Source organism: Mchenga conophoros, linkage group LG15 (genome assembly GCF_057382185.1).
Source record: "Mchenga conophoros isolate Kocher_MC1m ecotype Shallow Benthic linkage group LG15, M_conophoros_male_GT1.1, whole genome shotgun sequence".
NCBI lineage: Eukaryota > Metazoa > Chordata > Actinopteri > Cichliformes > Cichlidae > Mchenga > Mchenga conophoros.
In genome coordinates, this window is record NC_140540.1 from 12,142,347 (window position 1) to 12,161,049 (window position 18,703).

Sequence of the window (18,703 nt, forward strand, 5' to 3'; positions counted from 1 at the left end):
TGCACTGAGCGCTATTTGGCCAAAAGAAAGCCGAGTTACATTTTTGCAGTCCTCCCGCAGGCTTTATTTTTTTTCCTCTTTGAGCAGATAGACTTTTCAAGATGCAGGCGATGCAGCCAAGGCCCCCCAAGTCACAGTTTCTGCTAAATGTTGTTGTTGGTATTCCAAGAAACTAAGTCCTGTTAGACTTAGTTCTTCTGCTCTCCAAAAGACTTTCTCAACTTTCTGATTTAATTTCATTTCTCACGTATTTCCATCTTCTTTCTCTCCTCCTCTCGCCTTCCCTCCTTGAAGTAAATTTACGCTTGCGTCTCGTGAAATAAATCACACCGTGACTAGCATTAAACGAAGACAAACAAAGCAGAGTGATGCATTTCTTCTCGCAAACACTTGTTTTTTCTCTAAAGCCTCAGAGAGATTGACCGTGGCTCAGGGGGTTGGGAGTACTCTCGTGTTTCCAAAGGCATGTCAATAAATGTTTTCAGCAAATTTCTTTTTGGATTAAACACAGTTTAGCTCATAAAATTTAGTGAGGATTCATTATTTTGCTGTCATAAACTTTAAGTCTTCAAAGTTGAACCAAGAAAACGACTTGACATATTAGACATTACATGTAATAAAAGTAGAATGTACAAAAGCCTGATTTATTTTTTTATGTAATTATAAAAGCCTTCCAAAAGTTCAAATCTTCCAAAAGTTATTCCATCATTTAGTTTTTTAATAACGGCGATGGAAAGAGGCGTTGAAGGTCATAGCTTATGATTCACTTCACTTCAGTGACTCCTCTTGGCGGAGACAGCTCTCATCAGGATGGGAATGATTTATCTTAGAATGAAGGAGACCGCTCAGATTTGATTTGCAGTGACGCTTCCCTCCAAGTGGAAATAGATCCAAGCCCCCCTCCCCTCGTTCCCTTTTCAATTTGTAAACCCATGTCTTCGTCATTACTGTCTACGTTCAGAAGTGGAACTGGTCAAAGCCCGTCTCTGTGGAGCTCAAGTCTGCGCACAGGGTCCTACGCACAAAAACTTGTATGAGACGTAAAACTGATCAGAATGACACAAACATTTTATTTGTTTTTCCCATCTGAGTCCCATTTGGGTTTTTTTTTTTTTTTTTTTTTTAAATCGTTTTAATCAAATTAGCTGTCAATAAGGTTAGCAGTTGACGAGCACAGATGTTACACCACTGGAAGAAAGAGGTTATCCAGGATGGGTCAGTTTGAGCAAGAGGGGAAGCGGGGTCTGTAGATGATTAAGTTTATGGGTTGTGTATTGGTTCTTTAAAAAAAAAAAAAATTAAAAAAAATGTTAACTCCAAAAAAACTCCCCAAAAATGGGAAAATAACAGCAAACTCCTCCTGTTAATGTTATTTTTCGTGAATACCCATAGTGAGCAATTTGCCCTATATGGTCATCTGGTGACCTTTTCTCTCACAACAATCCCTTTTTTGGCTCTTAAACCCTGTGATTGTTTTTAGTCAATAATGTCCTGACCTGCCCACCCAGTTGGTTCGGCAATTACAAAAGTTAGTTGTTTTTTATTAGAATAACAAAACTGTAATATGGATAATTACCCTTGGCTGTTAAAACAAATCTGCGCCTTGGTCTTTGTACCTTAGTAATATTTGGTTGTCATGGGACAGTACTCCTTGTAGATTCCAGTACCATTTAAAGATTGTATTTCAGCTAAATTCTGTGGGGGTTTTCTGACTGAGTTTTCTGTGTTTTGTGATTTTCATCAGTCTTAAATTTGTAAAAAATTTACTTTTGGGCTTAATTAGAGTTTTTCCTTGCTTTAATCACTGACATGTTTTTTTTTTATCCTTTAATAATACTTAAATTATCACTACTTTGATAAATGTTTTCTGAGATCAGCTGGTTTAGACTGGTTCCTTTAAAAAAAAAAAAACATTTTACACTAATATTGCGAGGGCCAGCTGCTACTAATGGACCACAACTTGTTAACATTATGTCACATTGACAAAGTCCTCTATATTATCGGGACCCGTGGGAGACATTCAAAACAAACGTTATTAATTTGACTGACAGAAAATCATGCTGCATTTGAAGGCTTAATCTCTCTTCTCGTGGTCACAAAGAGTTCCAAACTGGACTCCATGCACGTTACGGTGCATTTATTCTGTTTGGATTTTAGATTTAGATTAAATGTTTTACTGGAAGATTTCTCGTAAAATATGTGTTGGAACAAAGGCAAAGCATTTAACCAAACAGCAAAGCCGTTAGTCTTTACTAGTACCAGTAAAAGTGTTGGGGCAATGCCACTATAGCTCACCTGGTCGAGCCTGGTGACTGAAGGCCACTCTAAATCATCTCTTGCATGTCATTCCTCCCTCACTTTCTCCCTTTCTTCTTGCACACACTCTGCACTGTCCTCTTGAATAAAAGCTAAAATATTTGCAGTAATAATGTAGTCGACTTTCAGCGCATTGTGCGGTCTATCCTGCAAACTGTGATGATTCATCATGACCCATCTTTAGCACAAACCAAAAGCTTCAGAGATCACAAGAAAACAGACTTGGAAGCATGCAGTGAATTCTTCCCTTTCAAGTACCGAAAGGGAAGAATAATGGCATCTGAGCAGACTAAACAAACAGCCCAAGGTGATTAAAACCTGCCTAAACACTTTTGATGGGAAATAAACTTTAGTTTTACTGTAAAATGTGTAAAACTAGCCAGCATGTAGCAGGAAACCTTATCTTGACAAAGGCTGCCATTTCAGGTGGGGTATTTGCTTTGTTTGGAGCCTGTTCAAGAGGCCTGTGCGTAGAGCTGTCTGTATCAGAGGCCCTCTGTCTTTTTCAGAGCCCCTACGATGTACCCATTACTCAGTACTACTGTTCAGAAACCGTTCCCATGTCTCTTCCAGGCGTGTAATCGAGCTCACATGTGGTGCTGTGAGGTCAAACTGGGTCAAACCTTGAAGGTGGAACATGAGTTATTTCAAGCAAGATGATACTTTAATGCCTGTGTCCAGCGCCGCTGCTCCAGCTTCTAACACGGCTGAATCGCAGTCTGCTCACATTCTTTATTTGCTGACCATAAATTTTAATATGTAATTCAATAATTCACTGGTAGACATGTTTATGCGTTTTGTGCCTGTTTCCTCACAGTGACCGAGGCAGGTTTCGGAGCTGACATTGGGATGGAGAAATTCTTCAACATCAAATGTCGAGCCTCAGGTTTGAGGCCCAGTGTGGTGGTGCTGGTCGCAACCGTTCGAGCGCTAAAGATGCACGGCGGCGGCCCAAATGTAGGTCAACACAGCGCTGTTGTAATAACACAGTATAGCCTAGCCATAAATTCTTCTCTGGTGTGGATGAATTAAAGAACCACTCACTTAAATGTCTCTGAAAATCTAGCGCAGCTTGTGATTGACAAACTCCAATAGTAAAATGCTCTTAATGGTCATGAAAGGCACTGCGATCCTGTGCTGAGCTGTAACTCAATTGAATTTAATGAGCTGACTATCTCATAGGGTTATCTCAGTTTCTTGGTATTCATTAGTCTTCATCCTGTTTGCTGAAATTAATCTTCCAAATTAATAACTGTGTTTATAGACTTGCTAGTGAAAATATTAAGAATTAGAAGGGTTGATTTCTTGTTTATCTCCCATATGGACAAAACCTGTGATGCTGAAGTGTCTAATTTGTTGGTCTGTTTGTACGGTTTTAGGTATCTGCAGGTGCACCGCTTCCCCGAGAGTATACCGATGAGGTAGGAACCATGAAAAATATGCATGAGCAAACATAAATATACACTCACCAAACACTTTGTTAGGTATATGCTTTGCTAGTACTGGGTTGGAACCCGTTTGCCTTCAGAACCGCCTTAATTCTTTGTGGCACAGATTTAACAAATTACTGGAAATATTCCTCAGAGGTTTTGGTCCATGTTGACACGATGGTGCGTTATCCTGCTGGAAGCAGCCACGAGAAGATGGGTACACTGTAGTCTTAAAGAGATAGGCATGGTCGGCAGTAAGAGGTCCGAATTCTGCCAAGAAAATATATCACCACCAGCCTAAACATTTGACACAAGGCACGAGGGATCCATGCTATTATGTTGTGCCCACCAAATCCTGACGCAGCAGTCTGAATGTAGCAGCAAAATTCGAGGCTCAGACAAGACCAGACAAGGCTTTTTTCCAACTTTCTGTCGTTCGATTTTGGTGACCCTGTGCAATTTTAGCTTACTTTTCCTGTTCTTAGCTGGCACGAGTGGCAACCAGTGTAATTTTCTGCTGCTTTAACTCATCTGCTTCAATGTTTCAACATGTTGTGCATTTTTCTGCGTTTTTTAATTATAACGAGTGGTAATTTGAGTTTATATTACTTTCCTGTTAGTTCGAAGCAGTCTGGCCATTCTCCTCTGACCTCTGATATCAATAAGATATTTTCACCCAGAGAATTGCTGCCTACTGGATATTTTCTCTTTTTCCCAACCAGCAAATCCTGGAGATGGTTGTGTGGGAAAAGTCCCAGTAGATTAGCAGTTTCTGAAATACTCAAACATGCACCCACATCCAAAGTCACTTAAAGTACCTTTCTTTCCCATTCTAATGCTGCCAGCAGCTCGTCTTGACCACATCTACATGCCTAAATGCATTGAGTTACAAGAGAGTTAAAGAAAAAGGCAGTGTGGTAAAATAATGGGGGATGGGAGGTAATTATTGGCCCGTGGCATCACTTGTAATTAGGATAAAATAGTTATCTGTATCTGTCCTTATTGTATTTAGTCTGAAAGTTCAGGATGTTTTCAGGAGAATTAAGGCTATTTACACTCATTAACATAACTCTATTTGGTGATGTGCTTGGTGCTGTGTTTTGAGTAAACTACCATGGCAGTGAAGCATGACCGTGGGTGGTGATCCCACTTCCTCTTCATGCAGCTGTTTTGTGACCTGGCTCCTAATGGGCTTACTGTACACATTAGGGCTACTTACAGAGCAGTGCATCATCTTTGTATTAATGTATACTTGGTCTCTCCTCTGTGTCAAACATGTGTAATATTAACCAGAAAAATCATGGAAGGGAGACGTCATTTGACAGCATTTATAAGATGTTTATGTGATGCAATAAAGGGTCTTGGAGATTGTACTGAACCAGTCCACCTCAAGCTTTCAGCTGCATTCCCACTGACATTTAAATCTCCATCTACCTGCATAAATCTGCTGCCAACAACCGTGATTAGAAGCATTTGATGTATTAAGAGAACATTTGCTGTCGGTTTCTACTATGTAGACTTAAGCAAAAGTGGAGTCGGGATTCTTTTGGTGTGTGTGTGTGTGTGTGTGTGTGTGTGTGTGTGTGTGTGTGTGTGTGTGTGCGTGTGTGTGCGGCTGTATCTGGCCAAAATCAGTGGTCTCTCAGGCAGGTTCAGCTGAGTAAATAATGAAGCAGTTAATTAAGGTTAACTGTAAAGCCTGTAATAAGAACCAGAAGTACTGAGGAAAGCAGAGCTCAGGAAATGAATTTATGGGACCTGTATGGCCTTACTCTTCTTAGCCTGTGGCTACACACAAATAGTGCTAGATTAGATTACTTTGGTCGCATAGGAGCTTATCGTGAAGCTACTACAGTGTGCACGTAGTAGCATGCGGTTCAATATGAACTATTGAATTGCTGCACACATCACCGGATCAAGTATAATGATGCAATCACATGCAAAGCACACAAGTGTTAGTAACGAGACATTTTATATCAGCCTGAACAACTTATACAAAATGGTGAATAGGACATTAATGTATTTAAATGAAGCTCCCACTAGAATCACAGATTTCCTGTCATGCCCTTTAAATCATATCTCTGTAAACTGCTTATCAGTTACACAAGAATCTTTAGCATTTTTTCCACTGGTGAGCTGAAGATGCAGGAAAACTTTCTCCATCTCATTTGTTATCTTTTAGGGTTTTTTTGTATTTTTATTATGACACAGAATAATTTCAGTATTAAGTAAGACAGGAATTTCTTTTTGGCGGGGGCTGAGTGTTTTCATAGAACAAAGATCCACAGGACACAATTAGCATGTAAGATTTCTGCAAACCATTTAAGTACTTATTTCTGACTTATATAGTACTCGGAGTGAGGGATATGGCCTTGAAATTCTATCACGATATAAGTGTAACAGGTTTTTAACCACCTGCTGAAAGCTCTGGTTTTCCACCATGTAGCTGAATCAATAAATTCCATTCTACCATCTTCCTCCCTCATGGAGTGCAACTTGGAAGTGCTCCAACGATGCTTGGTGGAGTATTTTGCTTACATTTAGGTCACAGATGATAGTATCTCCTCCCTCACGCCGTGATTTCACCTTTAACAGGAACCGTTTTCTTGCATAATTTGCAGGTTGTTGGGGAATGTTAAAGTAACTGATGTGCAGCTCTTGGGCATCCCCTGAACTTAAACTCGTGTAGAAAAGATGTGACACAATGTGACATTTTTATATTGCATAATATACCGGTGTAATCGTGGGCGGGATAATATAACACAGCCCTGTGTATTGTTTATTCTGTTAAAGAAGCCAAATGAACACATCCACCTTGTAAGAAACTGTGCAGCGCAGATGTTATGAAGCTACAGGACGTGTAGCTCGTCTATTACATTTATAATATGTTTTGGTTCAAGTTGTGGCACATTTTATGGGTTAGATGTGTTTTGTTTTTTAATAACAGTTTGTTACCTCTGCTCTCTTTCCTCTTTCTCTTCCACCTCTAGAACCTGAGCCTGGTTGCTGGCGGCTGCCGTAGCAATCTCAGGAAGCAGATCCAGATTGCACATCTGTTTGGGGTACCGGTCGTGGTTGCTGTTAATGTCTTCAAGTAAGTTGTATATTACGGCTATATTTTTTTTTTTAAATAGCTACTAATTGTGATTAATTTGTATTTTATATAAACGCCAGCTTCGCGCTGCTAATGGTGCTTTTTTCCTCGGATCTTTTAGGACAGACACCCAGGCAGAGATCGACCTTGTATGTCAGATAGCGAAAGAGTGTGGCGCATCCGACGCTTTGCCGTGCAACCACTGGGCGCAGGGTGGAAGAGGCTGCTCGGAGCTCGCCCAGGCTGTGAAGGAGGCTGCCAGCAAACCCAGCGACTACCAGTTTCTCTACAACACAGAGGTGAGTGCAGATAATGTAGTGGAAATTTTATTTAGTTATTGCTCTACGATAGGCGGTATCCCTGTTCCTTCTGTTTCAGTGTTGGATAAGTAGTAAATTATGTTGATTTTGGGAGCTAGAGTAGGTTGAAGTAAAAAAACATCAGCTGGTTTGAGTTAGCGAGTCTAGGAGGTTGTGACTTAAATTAACTGACCTTGTTATGCTGTTTGTGTCTTTGTGCATGGCTCCATTAGCAGTAAGCATGTGCCTGCATGCAAGCGCTCTCAACAACAGGATTTATTGGATATTAAATTAATAAATCAAACCTTAACTGTATAATAAGGTGTTCAATCTTTTGATTATTCCATGTGCTAGACGAGTTAGAGGGAAGGTCAGACAGAAAACCTCAGGCTTGGATGTTTGCCAGAAGAGAAGGTAGTGTGAGAATATCCCATACCTGCTAAAGTTCCAAGTTAGCAGCTCGGATGGATGATACAGAAGAACTGCACCTCGATACACCTGGCAGGTGATGGTGTCTCATAGCGAAGATGCTGAAATTCTGAATATATTAGTGATGAGATATTCTGCGACAAGCTGCAGTTTAGGAGATGAAGAAAGAAGTCAAAGATGTGTTTATAAATGGTTTTTATATGTTTCTCATTAATAAGCTGTTGATGCCATAGTGCTCAAATCCGCTGTTATTACATGTTTTTGACCAAAAAGGAAAAACAAAGGTTTGTAGTGTCAAGTGAGAATCAGATATAACGTTCTTTTTTTAATCTAATGACACCTGAATGTGTCGGCTTTGTTTACAAACCACACCTCGGGCAGTTTTGCATTAGAAATTAGGCCATCAGTCTTCCAGGTCAGAAGTAATATTTGTGCATCCCTTTCAGTTTGTCAGAAGTCTTTTGTCACATTAAAAGAAAGTAGAATTGCAAATACATGAGTCCATCATTGATTGTTGTCTAAATACCCCTGAAATGGAGACAGGCTTGATCAAGATCTAAAAGCAAATGACATTGTGTACTTGGCTTCAGTCAAATGGGCAGAAAATCCGAATAAAGTCACTTTAACAGAGGAATAAAGGCAGCTTTCTTAGCTATCACATGTCTGATAAGAGCTCAAAGTTTAAATATTTCATTCATTTTGCTGAACTGTGTTTGATTCTGATGTCACGCTGATATGTGTTCACTTCACCAAATCTAATTTCCTCACTTCCCTTTGAGTGTAGAGCTGTTGTGTGTTCACCTGCATTTGATGCGCTGTCCTTCCGATAGATGTCGATCGTGGAGAAGATCAGAACAATAGCCCAGAGAGTGTACGGGGCCGATGACATCGAGCTGTCTCCAGAGGCCAAGACCAAGACAGATTATTACCATCAACAAGTGAGCTCACTGCCGCTGCAGTAACTGACTCATCTCATTTCTCTTTCCTCTGTGACAAGGTCACACAATGACTATTTCTCTTTTGCCTTTTACAAGGGTTATGGTTCATTGCCCATCTGCATGGCCAAGACCCATCTGTCCCTGTCCCACATGCCCGACAAGAAGGGGGCACCCACTGGATTTGTTTTGCCAATCAGAGATGTCCGTGCCAGCATTGGAGCTGGCTTCATCTACCCATTAGTGGGAACGGTACGTGGTCTGCAGCAGGTTAACGTTGACGTCTTGGTCCATGCCTCATAGCGCGAAGTCACAGAGCTTTTTGAAAGTGATTGGCTTCACAATACTGCACAGAGGTGATAAGAAAGTGCATTTGGTGTCACTTACAGAGAAAACTTGGACCAGCTTTATGTAGGCTGTAAAGCAGACGTCTGCACAGAAATCACACCACAAGTGTTTTCTTGTTTCTCGTGCCTACACGTTTGCCTGTGCAGCTGCTTCTTTCTTGAAGAATGTTCAATTTAATTTTGTTAACATGACACCGTTCCTTAACCTTGCCAAAGCTTAATATCTCCATTCTCCAACCCTTGAAGCTCATTCTGATCTTCAAGGGTTCGGTGGGTGTGTAGGATTATTGTTCCTTGAATGTGCTAATTCATCTGTCAATGTTAATTCCTTCCTCCCTCGAGTTCGTCCCCGGAGAGTGTGTGTGATTTTGGTCCTCTCTGTTGCTTTCCCTGAGCCATGTAGTCCTACTTAGAGCAAACAAGGCTGGCTGGAGCCTTTTGCTTGATGATGGGCTGGGCAGGCAGGAAGGAAGCGGCTTCCTGAGTGCTTTGGCTCCCGCTGTTTCACCAGTGTGCCCTCAGGGCCTGGCTTTGAAAGGCTGGGCCAGAGGTGTGAGACGCTGGCCATGCTTGGAAAGGCATCTTGTAGGGTTGTGGCATCTCTCCACTTTCCACAACCTGCCTTTGATGTGCTGCTGCCTATGGAGCCACTGGCACACTGACATCTCTTGAACTATGACTTCTAACCCAAAGGAAGTTCTTTGTTTGTCCTCTGAACTCGTTGGCTTAGCTTCTGCTTGACACACTGACCCAAGACTGAAACTTTTAATAGTTTAAAGATTACACCATTTCTCATCGCTGCATGATTTTCATGTTAGCACCTGTTGCTCTGGCACAGTTAAAATTGTGCTATTTTGTTTAAAATGGCTTTATTAAGAAAAAAGTCAAGAAACCTCCATGAGATAATTTCTTCGATAGAACTGTCAGGGGACTTCCGATGCCTTAGCTCTGATTACAGCTAAGAACTCAATTCTCCCTTCACGGAAAGAGGTGAAAAGCTCTCAGTCAAGATAATAAGAAGGAGGATGGCGGGGTTTTAGATCGATGGGTAGGTTAGGGGTCTGCAGGGTGAAGAGTCAGGAAGGCACTGATGTGATTCTCCAGATATGTATGGGAGGAGTTGCAAGCGGAACAATAGATGTCTTTGGAATTCATATCCCGTTAGAATTGCTTTCACTGAATCATTACACCCTAAACCAGTCAGGTTTATAGAAACGCCCTCCTTGGCTGAATATTCTCTGGTTAAACTTTAAAGATGGTTGATGATTAAAGATTTCTTATCAATTCTAAGAAAGGCAACAGATATAGCAGTTAGCCCTAAAGCTGCAGCATGCAATACGAGTCGATCTCCTGCAGTGCCCCCTTTTCTCTTCTAAGCCCCACCCATAAGCAGTAGTTGTAGTGGTCTACGCATTCACCTAACAAGCAAAAGATCCCCAGGTTGATGCTGGAAGGAGCCACAAATCCTATTGAGGTTTGGTCAGCAAAGGCATCTGGCATTTAAAGAAAATATCTGCCAACCCAAATACGTGGAGCCTCTTGCTGCAGCAACCCCATGTGAATAACGTATCAACCGAAAGCAGCTTCTTAGATACACACTAGGATGTTCCTGGTGACTAATTTACTAGTTGTTTAAACAGGAAGAAGAAAAGACCAGACTACTTTAAAAGATGGAGAACATCCAGAACTGACCACAGTCAGGCTTAAACATTCAGGGTGGGGGCAGGCTTCTGTCCAGGCTGGATTCTTGGATAGTGGACGGTGGAATTGCAGCATCTAGCATTCAGCTGACTTGTCGCCCACATCCCTACTACACGTGCTTCATACATGCTGCACCTGTGAATCGAACCCTGTTTTCCCAGGTTAAAGTCTTCTGTTTAATCACACCACACCATCTTACTTCCGATCTGGAATTTTTTGCTCTTCTTGCTACTTCATAGAACTTACCTGAACTCGCCTGACAAAACCTGTGATTGGCTCCAATCTTAGTGTAGAGTTTCTATTTTAAAAAGCCCAGTAATGGCACAGGATTCCCTGTGTGCTGAAAGATTATTATGGATTTTCTTGTCCAGTGATGGCAAAAAACAGCTGTCTGTTTCAGTTTTCATTAATTTTGGATAACTCTGTTATCTTAATGACCTGCCGGCCAACAGGTCCAGTAAATGTATTTATCTGGTAATTGACCTGTGCCTCAACTGCAGCTTTACTAAAGTTAAATTAGACACGAGGCAGAGATTGATCAAGTTGCACAGCGTCATTAAACGCATTATTCAGTTCTTCATCATCAAGGCAGCAAACATACATGAACAGATGCGTCTATGGTAGTATACATGTAGCATTAGAATGAATACACCATACACACCACAAATAAGCAGTAAATGTACAAAGGTTCACAAACAATGGAACACCTTTGGCAAAACGAAGGACAATTTACAAGCTTGGCTTTATTTATCTATGCAAGCACGCAGCCTGAAGTACATCACAGAAGAAGATTCAAAATTAAAGATTAAAAGTTTAAAAAGTTTGGCATGAAAAAATAAAAACCTGTAAGTACACACACATGTGATACTGTTTTTTTAGCCCCAAACAGGATGCACCGTAGTCCGTAAAAAACGTAAGAAGTCCAAAGTGCACGGTTCAGAGTTCAGACTAGATCTAAAACTAGGGCTGTTCGATATAACGATAGATATCGGATGACGATATAAAAACGTCTATCGTTTCATTTTACACTATTGTTTGTTTTGTGGTGTTGCAAAATAAACTGTTTACAGCAATATTTTTTCATTGTTTTGATGGTCACTGTAGTGGCTATATTAATTTCTTCAAGTTCTCTCTTTCTCCTTTATTTAATATAACTAAACTACAGACAGACAAGCCCCTGTTTTTATGCGTTGTCGTTAGCAACAACGACGGTAATACCATCGCGTGTCCGCTTGTTTATGTTCCACATAAACCTTTCACAATAAAGCTCAAGATCCTGTTGAGACTTTTCAAAATAAACTGAATCACGTGAAAGAGCAGATTATTTACGGATGAGAAGTAAAAAAAAATAAAAAAATAAAAAAAAGAGCCGCCAGGTGCTAAAAAATAAACCTTAGACTTAGACTAGATGTATAGTTTCATGCATCGGTTAAAACACTCGACTCCAGGTACATGATGCGCAGCTGGAAACACTTCCCGCAAGTCGAGCTGCCCGAGATTCACAGAATTTACAGAATATGTTACAGTTTTGTGATTTATATCGTTATCGGGACGATAGAATTCTTATATCGGGATATGAGATTTTGGTCATATCACACAGCCCTATCTAAAACTTGTTAAATCTCATCTGTTCTTCACATTTTATCCATTGATTTCTATCAGACACAGATGAACCATAAATCTTAAAATGAAAACAGCTTTAATAAAAACCCCATTACTCAATAACCAAATCAACTGTGGAGAATCTGTGTGACTTTTAAAGATTTACTGTTATGGACTTCACTTATTTAATTTTAAATTGACACAAGTGTTTTTTGGTCTTTTAGATTTCATAATCTTCTCAGTACTTTTTCAAACTCTGCTGCTTGTTGACCGAGACACTTCTCCAAAACCAGTGGGGGGTAAAAAACCAGCTACATTGTCTCCTCCAGGGCTTTCCCCAACAAAGGCACATTGTGTTTGGGCATAATGAAGGGACTTATTTGCCTGAATGGGCTTTCCAACTTTAGCCACGGAGTGTTATGTGTTTTTGCGAGTGCCAACTTGTTCTCAGGCTTGAGAGGAGGACTGGCAGAACAGCACATCTTTTGTTGCTTTCATCACTTTGAAAGGTTTTCATACACTTTTTATTACCTTTTTATATTTAAATGTGCTGCCCAATATTTCATTCAAGGACGAGAAAAGTGAAAGGACCTTTTACTTGTGAATCGGAATTGATATTTTTAAATAAGGTTTGATTTGCCTCCTCCTGTGAGCTGACATTTTGTAGTCTTTCATTCAAGTAAATAAAGTGAAACTGGGATTTTGTTGCAGAACAAGGGGATGAATTTATTCCTTGCAGCTTTGCTTTCTATTACAGGAATGGAAAACATTTGCATTTGTACACAGAAGTCATCACAAAAGCAGTCTAGAGTTGTAGGGACAGAGTTTTCCCCCGTAACGATTTCTAATCACATGTCATATGTCTGTTTTTTCTGAATGGAAGCCCTTAATCGGATGCTTCTGTTCATTATTTATCAGCTGATTGTTATGACATGAGGAGCATGCACGCTAGCTAGGGCAGGAAAAATAATTTAATATTTGAATATGGAACAAAACGATTTTCCAAAACATGGCTTCTTGTTCTGGTTAATGCAGAGATCCATGGCTAAAGTGAGATTCATCAATGATAAGCCTTATAATTAGTGTATTTAATGTAGGCACACACATTTCTATAAAGTTTAGAGGGTGGTGGAGTAAATCCTACAGGTGGACAAGTTAAAATGAGATTTTATCGGGCCGGGGGTTTCCACTAAAAGGTTAATTTTAGTACCAAAAATATCAAATTACATCAAGAACAGCTTCCTATTAAATCCAAATGGATCTGATTTTTAAAGCCTACCGTATTTTTTTGGACCACAAGGCACTGGATTATAAGGCGCACTGTCGACAAACGGGTCTGTTTTCATACATAAGGCGAACCGGATTATAAGGCGCATTAAGCGAAACAAAACAGACAGATAAGTTAAAATTTGCTCAACTCATTCTTCTTGTTTCCTCCACTTCTGTAACATTAATTCATTAATTTTGAATTCTCTCTATTCCCATGTTGTTGCAGTATATTAATGACTAACCTCATATTGTGGATGGATTATCTCAGTTGTTCTCCTGACTGAAGTTTGGTCCGTTTACAGCATCCTGCCATGCGAACCCTCACGTTAACTTTTATCAGTGGAAAAAAGTTAGAGTTCATCCTCCAGCTTCACTGTGTTTATGTTATGCTAACATAGCAGTGTTGCTAGCAATCACATAGTACATCATTATATACCAGCTAGTCCAATTTCAGTAACCCTATAAAAGTCACTGCTGTTTAGTTTTCTGTCTTCATTTACGTTGGAAGTGATAGCAGAGCTGTACGTTTTAATTTTTTCAGAAATCTCTCAGTCAGAACATGCTATATCATGTTTTAGGTGGAAACTAGCGAGCTAACTTCCTGCTAACGGCTAACTCCGTTAAATTTAATAAATTCTGTTTTCCTGGATGCCTGGATGTTAAACTTAATTGTTGCACCTGGTAAAGCAGCAATGCTGATCATTTTATCAAAGTTGAAAGAATTTTGACAGTTTTTAACTTTCAGTGATGCTGCAGTGTAAGTTTGAGTTTGGGACCTGAAGAAGACTGAGTTTTGGACCCAGATTACTCAGCGAGGCTCCTGACTACAGTAGCCATAATGCTCCAAAAATCCATCAAGCGGTGCGGCTTCGTAGCTTACGAAGTCGTGCTAAAACATTTTTGACAGATGTTTGAGCGCCGTGTCGCACATAAAATTAGTTCGAGGTCAGTAAGCACAACCAGAATTCATACATAAGGGGCACCAGATTATAAGGGGAACTGACGATTTTTGAGAAAATTAAAGGATTTTAAGTGCACCTCATAGTGCGGAAATATGGTAATTTCAGTATCAGATGTGCAATCGATGCCTCAAGGTACATATTGGACATCACAAATGTTTGTTCTGTTTTTCATACCTGATAAAAAATATTAATTAAATGTGTGTGCAGAATACTTACCGAATTCAATTCAGTTAAATTAAAAATTTTTATACAGTTCGAAATCACAACAACAGTCGCCTCAAAGCGCTTTATATTGTAAGGTAGACGCTACAATAATGCATACGGAGAAAAACGAAGTAATCATAAGACCCCCTTATGAGCAAGCACTTTGGCGACAGTGGGAAGGAAAAACTCCCTTTTAACAGGAAGAAACCTCCAGCAGAACCAGGCTCAGGGAGGGGCCTGGCCATCTGCTGCGACTGGTTGGGGTGAGAGAAGGAAGACTGGATAAAGACATGCTGTGGAAGAGAGACAGAGATTAATACCAGATATGATTCAATGCAGAGAGGTCTATTAACACATAGTGAGTGAACACTGTCTCTGTTTCAGCTCAGCCGTTCAGTATGATTTGATCAGTCTCTCATGTCATTGTGGAGAATTTTGGCCAACTCTTCTTTACAACATTGCTTCAGTTGATTGAGGTTTGCAGATATCTGTCATGCACAGCTCTCCTGAGGTTCTATCACATTGTTTCAGTCAGGTTGAGCTCTGGACTTTGTCTGGGTCACTGCAGCACCTTTTCTTTGTCAGCCCTTCTGTTGTAGACTTGCTGCTGTTCTTGGGATCATTGTCCTGCTGCATGACCCAGTTTGACCCAAATGTGAGGGCTGCCTCACATTTGACCCTACAATACTTCTCTATACAGAGGAGTTAAAGGCTGAATCAGTGAGTGCAAGCCGTCTATGTTCTGTGGCTGCAAAAAAAGTGCACATTTATCCAATCATTAAGTATTAAGTATTTCAAAATGTTTTCTTATGATTGTAAGGACAGATGTTTCACATATGTCACACTACCTGCATTCCCTTTAGATTTAGGCTTCTTAGTGTGTCCTATTAGATTTTAACATTTTTATATTTTTATGTTATATTAATGTTATTACAAGTTATTTTCATGTTTTGGCTGCTATAACACAATAATTCCAATCTTTTGGGATAAATAAAGTATTTGTTATCTATTATGTTTGTTCACAGAGAGAAACATTCCTTCTTTAGCCAATTAACTCTACTCATCAGTCTACATAGTTATAATCAAAACATCCAACAATAACCCAAATTATTATTATTTTTTTTAGGGGGAGGGGGGATTTCCAGAACTATTATCCAAATTGGTGAGGAATGTAGGCAAGGAATGTAGACAGAAAAATATTTTTTTGATATCGCATGATGATTTTTGCGGAGCTTTTCCTTTATTAGATTAGATATTGGTAGCGCTAGAAGCAAAGCAAAGGAGGTGGTATAAACAGAAAGGCATGAAGTGACTGGAGCAGTAAATGCTGCAGTTAAAGTGAAAGTCCCCCCGCACTCCACCCCTGAAAAATATTTAATTGTCATTCAAGTCCTGTACAACTTTTTCAATAATCCAAATCAGGCAGCAAAGAGACCACCAACATGTCATTTAATTGAGAACGATCATGTATTTTAATTAGCCTAACCATAACTCAGTAGCATAGCAGTGGTGTACGTTTTTTGTCCATCCATCAGTTTTATGCTGCTTATCCAAGGCCCAGTTGCCAGGATTAAAGTCTAACTAGAGAAGCCTAGCCTTCCTTCTCCCTAGCCACCTCCTCCAACTCATCCAGGGGACACCAAGGGGTTCCCTCAGTGTAATTTCGCCAGTTTTTCCTGGGTCTTTCCCAGAACATTCACCTCAACTGGTGAACCAATCCAATCCTCATCCTAGCTTTAAAGCTGACCCCGGCCACCCTTCAAAGGAAGCTGCATTTCCACCACTTCTATCTGTAATCTTCTTTTTTCCATTACTACCCAGAACTTGTGGCCAAAGGTGAGGGTATAAATGTAGATCGATCGGTAGAGTGACATCTTTTCTTCTACGCTTCACTCTCTCTCAAACGCAATTCGTTGGTGCAGTGTCCTTCGGACGCCACACCAAACCATTGTCAGTCTTCACTCTCCCCTCAGCCATAAACAAGGCCTCAAGATAGTTCAACTCCCTCATTTGGGGCAGCACCTGCTCCCTGACCAAAAGTGGGAACGCCACAAACTACCTGACCAACTCCTCTTAGCCTTGTAGATCCTGTTTCCCATGGATGCATGGACAGAGAACTTTTAATAATATGTTGGAGAACGGCTACACTGATCATGTTATTGGATTTTTAAAGAACTTTGACCTTATTTTATTTGTTAATGGTCCCTCTCTGTTTCATTTTGGCAACTGAAAGAGCATTGGGACCTCTTAGTTGGATTCATTTGGGATGTAAGCATTGACGGTGGACTTTAAAGGACACGCCCATGTCACAGCAGTCATATTTGAGGAATTGTTATCCGCTCTGTGAGATTGCGAAGGCACGTTCTCCTTGTTTTGTGCTTCTGCAAGTATGCAGAGCCATGTTTCCTCAGACAGGAAGCTCACTGCCCACTTCCTCCTGTTTAATTCCCACTTGTGGGTCCATAAAACTGCTCCTGGGTCAGAAGAAGGGAGGTATGCAAAGAATGTCGCTGTCTGTCTAATGAGCAAGATAATTTACTTTTGAGTCTGGACGGGATGAACCGGCTGGGTTTTGAGAGAGTAAAAGGAGTTCATGAGTCACATAGGAGTCTTTGATCCATTGAACTGTGCAAAACATGCCCTTCTCCCCCCCGACTATGTAACAGAGACCCAGACCTGACTAAATAACTTTTAATTAGTTGCTTAGATAGCTTGATGTCATCATCTCGTGAACCATGATAATGTCAAATTTCTTTTGGCAGCATTTCCAGCCTCTTATGTTTCTTTTCTTCTTCTAGAGTCAGTCTCAATGTACTTCCACGTGATGCTCTGTAACTGACACAAGCTTTCTCGTTGCACTGTAGACATGATCAGGATTAACAGGACGGTTCCTCTGTTGACTCATTGTCATTCAGAAACTTAAACACGAAGTCTTTCTGGCAGATGTGATGGATCAAAACCTTTTAATGTAAAATAATTACAAGGCCCTCTAAACATTTTTCCGTTTATGTTTTTCTATTTTTAAAACTCTAAGATATATCTCAGTTGAGCTTCTTTTTTTTTTTTTTTTTTTTTTTTTACAACTTTATTTATAGTTTTCCAACAAAACAGTCCAGAATTTCTTACAAAAGTTGCGAACCCTACCCCCCACCCCCATCCAGGTGGCATCCCCACAACCAGGAAGCACAATACACACAACACAAAAAAAAAAAAAAAAAAAAAAAAAAAAAGGGGAGAAACACTCAAACCAATCTGTGACAGTCATTATAGCACCAACAGCCGGACCCCGGCACATGAGAGAAGAAACAAAGAAGAAAAAGGGAATAAAGAAATCCCAACAGTCAAAGTACGGGCATTGAGGAGACTATGGACAGCAGTCCGAGAAGAGAGCAAGAGCATAAATTACCAACAAGTAAAGAACAATAAATCAGGCAAAAGACAGACTCTTGACATGAGTTATGAACCGTGACCAGGTTTTGTCATATTTACTCTCCAAGCCGCGCACGGTATACCTAATTTTTTCCAGAGCTAATCCCAACATCACCTCTCTAATCCAATGGACGTAGGAAGGAGGGTTCGACGCCTTCCAGCTCAGCAGTATCAGACGGCGGGCATGCAACGAGGCAAAGGCTATTGCGTTTTTGTGGAGGGGAGAGAGTCTCAGCTCTTCCCGAGGTACACCGAAGATAGCTATCAAAGAGTCAGGCCGCAGTGTTTCACCCGATATAGCTGACAGTGATTGAAAAATTGATGTCCAGAAACCATACAGGGAGGGACATGACCAAAACATGTGCCCCAAAGAAACAGGAGAGTAATCACATCTAGGACAATTCGGTGCAACATCAGGGTACAGTTTAGACAGTCTGTCATTAGAATAGTGGAGCCTGTGGACGACCTTAAATTGAATCAGGCCATGTCTAATACAGAGAGAAGACGTATGTATACGCTGTATGGCTTTCTTCCAGATGTCTTCTGACATGAGTTCTCCAACCTCCCCTTCCCACGCCGCCTTAGGTTTGTCCCATGTATGAGGGCAGCTTTCAAGAATCAATGCATAAATCTTCGATATTGCTCTTTTAGTGGGCTGACTCACATTAAGAACTAGATACAGTAGG

The 18,703-nt window shown here is 40.4% G+C and overlaps 1 protein-coding gene across 2 annotated transcripts in view; it reads left to right on the forward strand.

Annotated features, from left to right (window-relative positions):
- mthfd1l (methylenetetrahydrofolate dehydrogenase (NADP+ dependent) 1 like) overlaps positions 1-18,703 on the forward strand; it is a 47,349-nt gene that overhangs the window by 24,421 nt on the left and 4,225 nt on the right. The window contains exons 21-26 of one of the 2 annotated variants that reach the window (XR_014888514.1): positions 3,134-3,273; positions 3,696-3,737; positions 6,737-6,840; positions 6,962-7,139; positions 7,494-7,644; positions 8,399-8,507. Coding sequence is in view for 1 of the 2 variants with exons in the window: in XM_085246512.1 (XP_085102638.1) it covers positions 3,134-3,273; positions 3,696-3,737; positions 6,737-6,840; positions 6,962-7,139; positions 8,399-8,506; positions 8,603-8,755 (725 nt within the window). In the remaining variant the exon portion in view is untranslated. Of the gene's footprint in view, positions 1-3,133; positions 3,274-3,695; positions 3,738-6,736; positions 6,841-6,961; positions 7,140-7,493; positions 7,645-8,398; positions 8,508-8,602; positions 8,756-18,703 lie in introns of those variants that run through there. The other variant, XM_085246512.1, reaches the window with a different exon arrangement.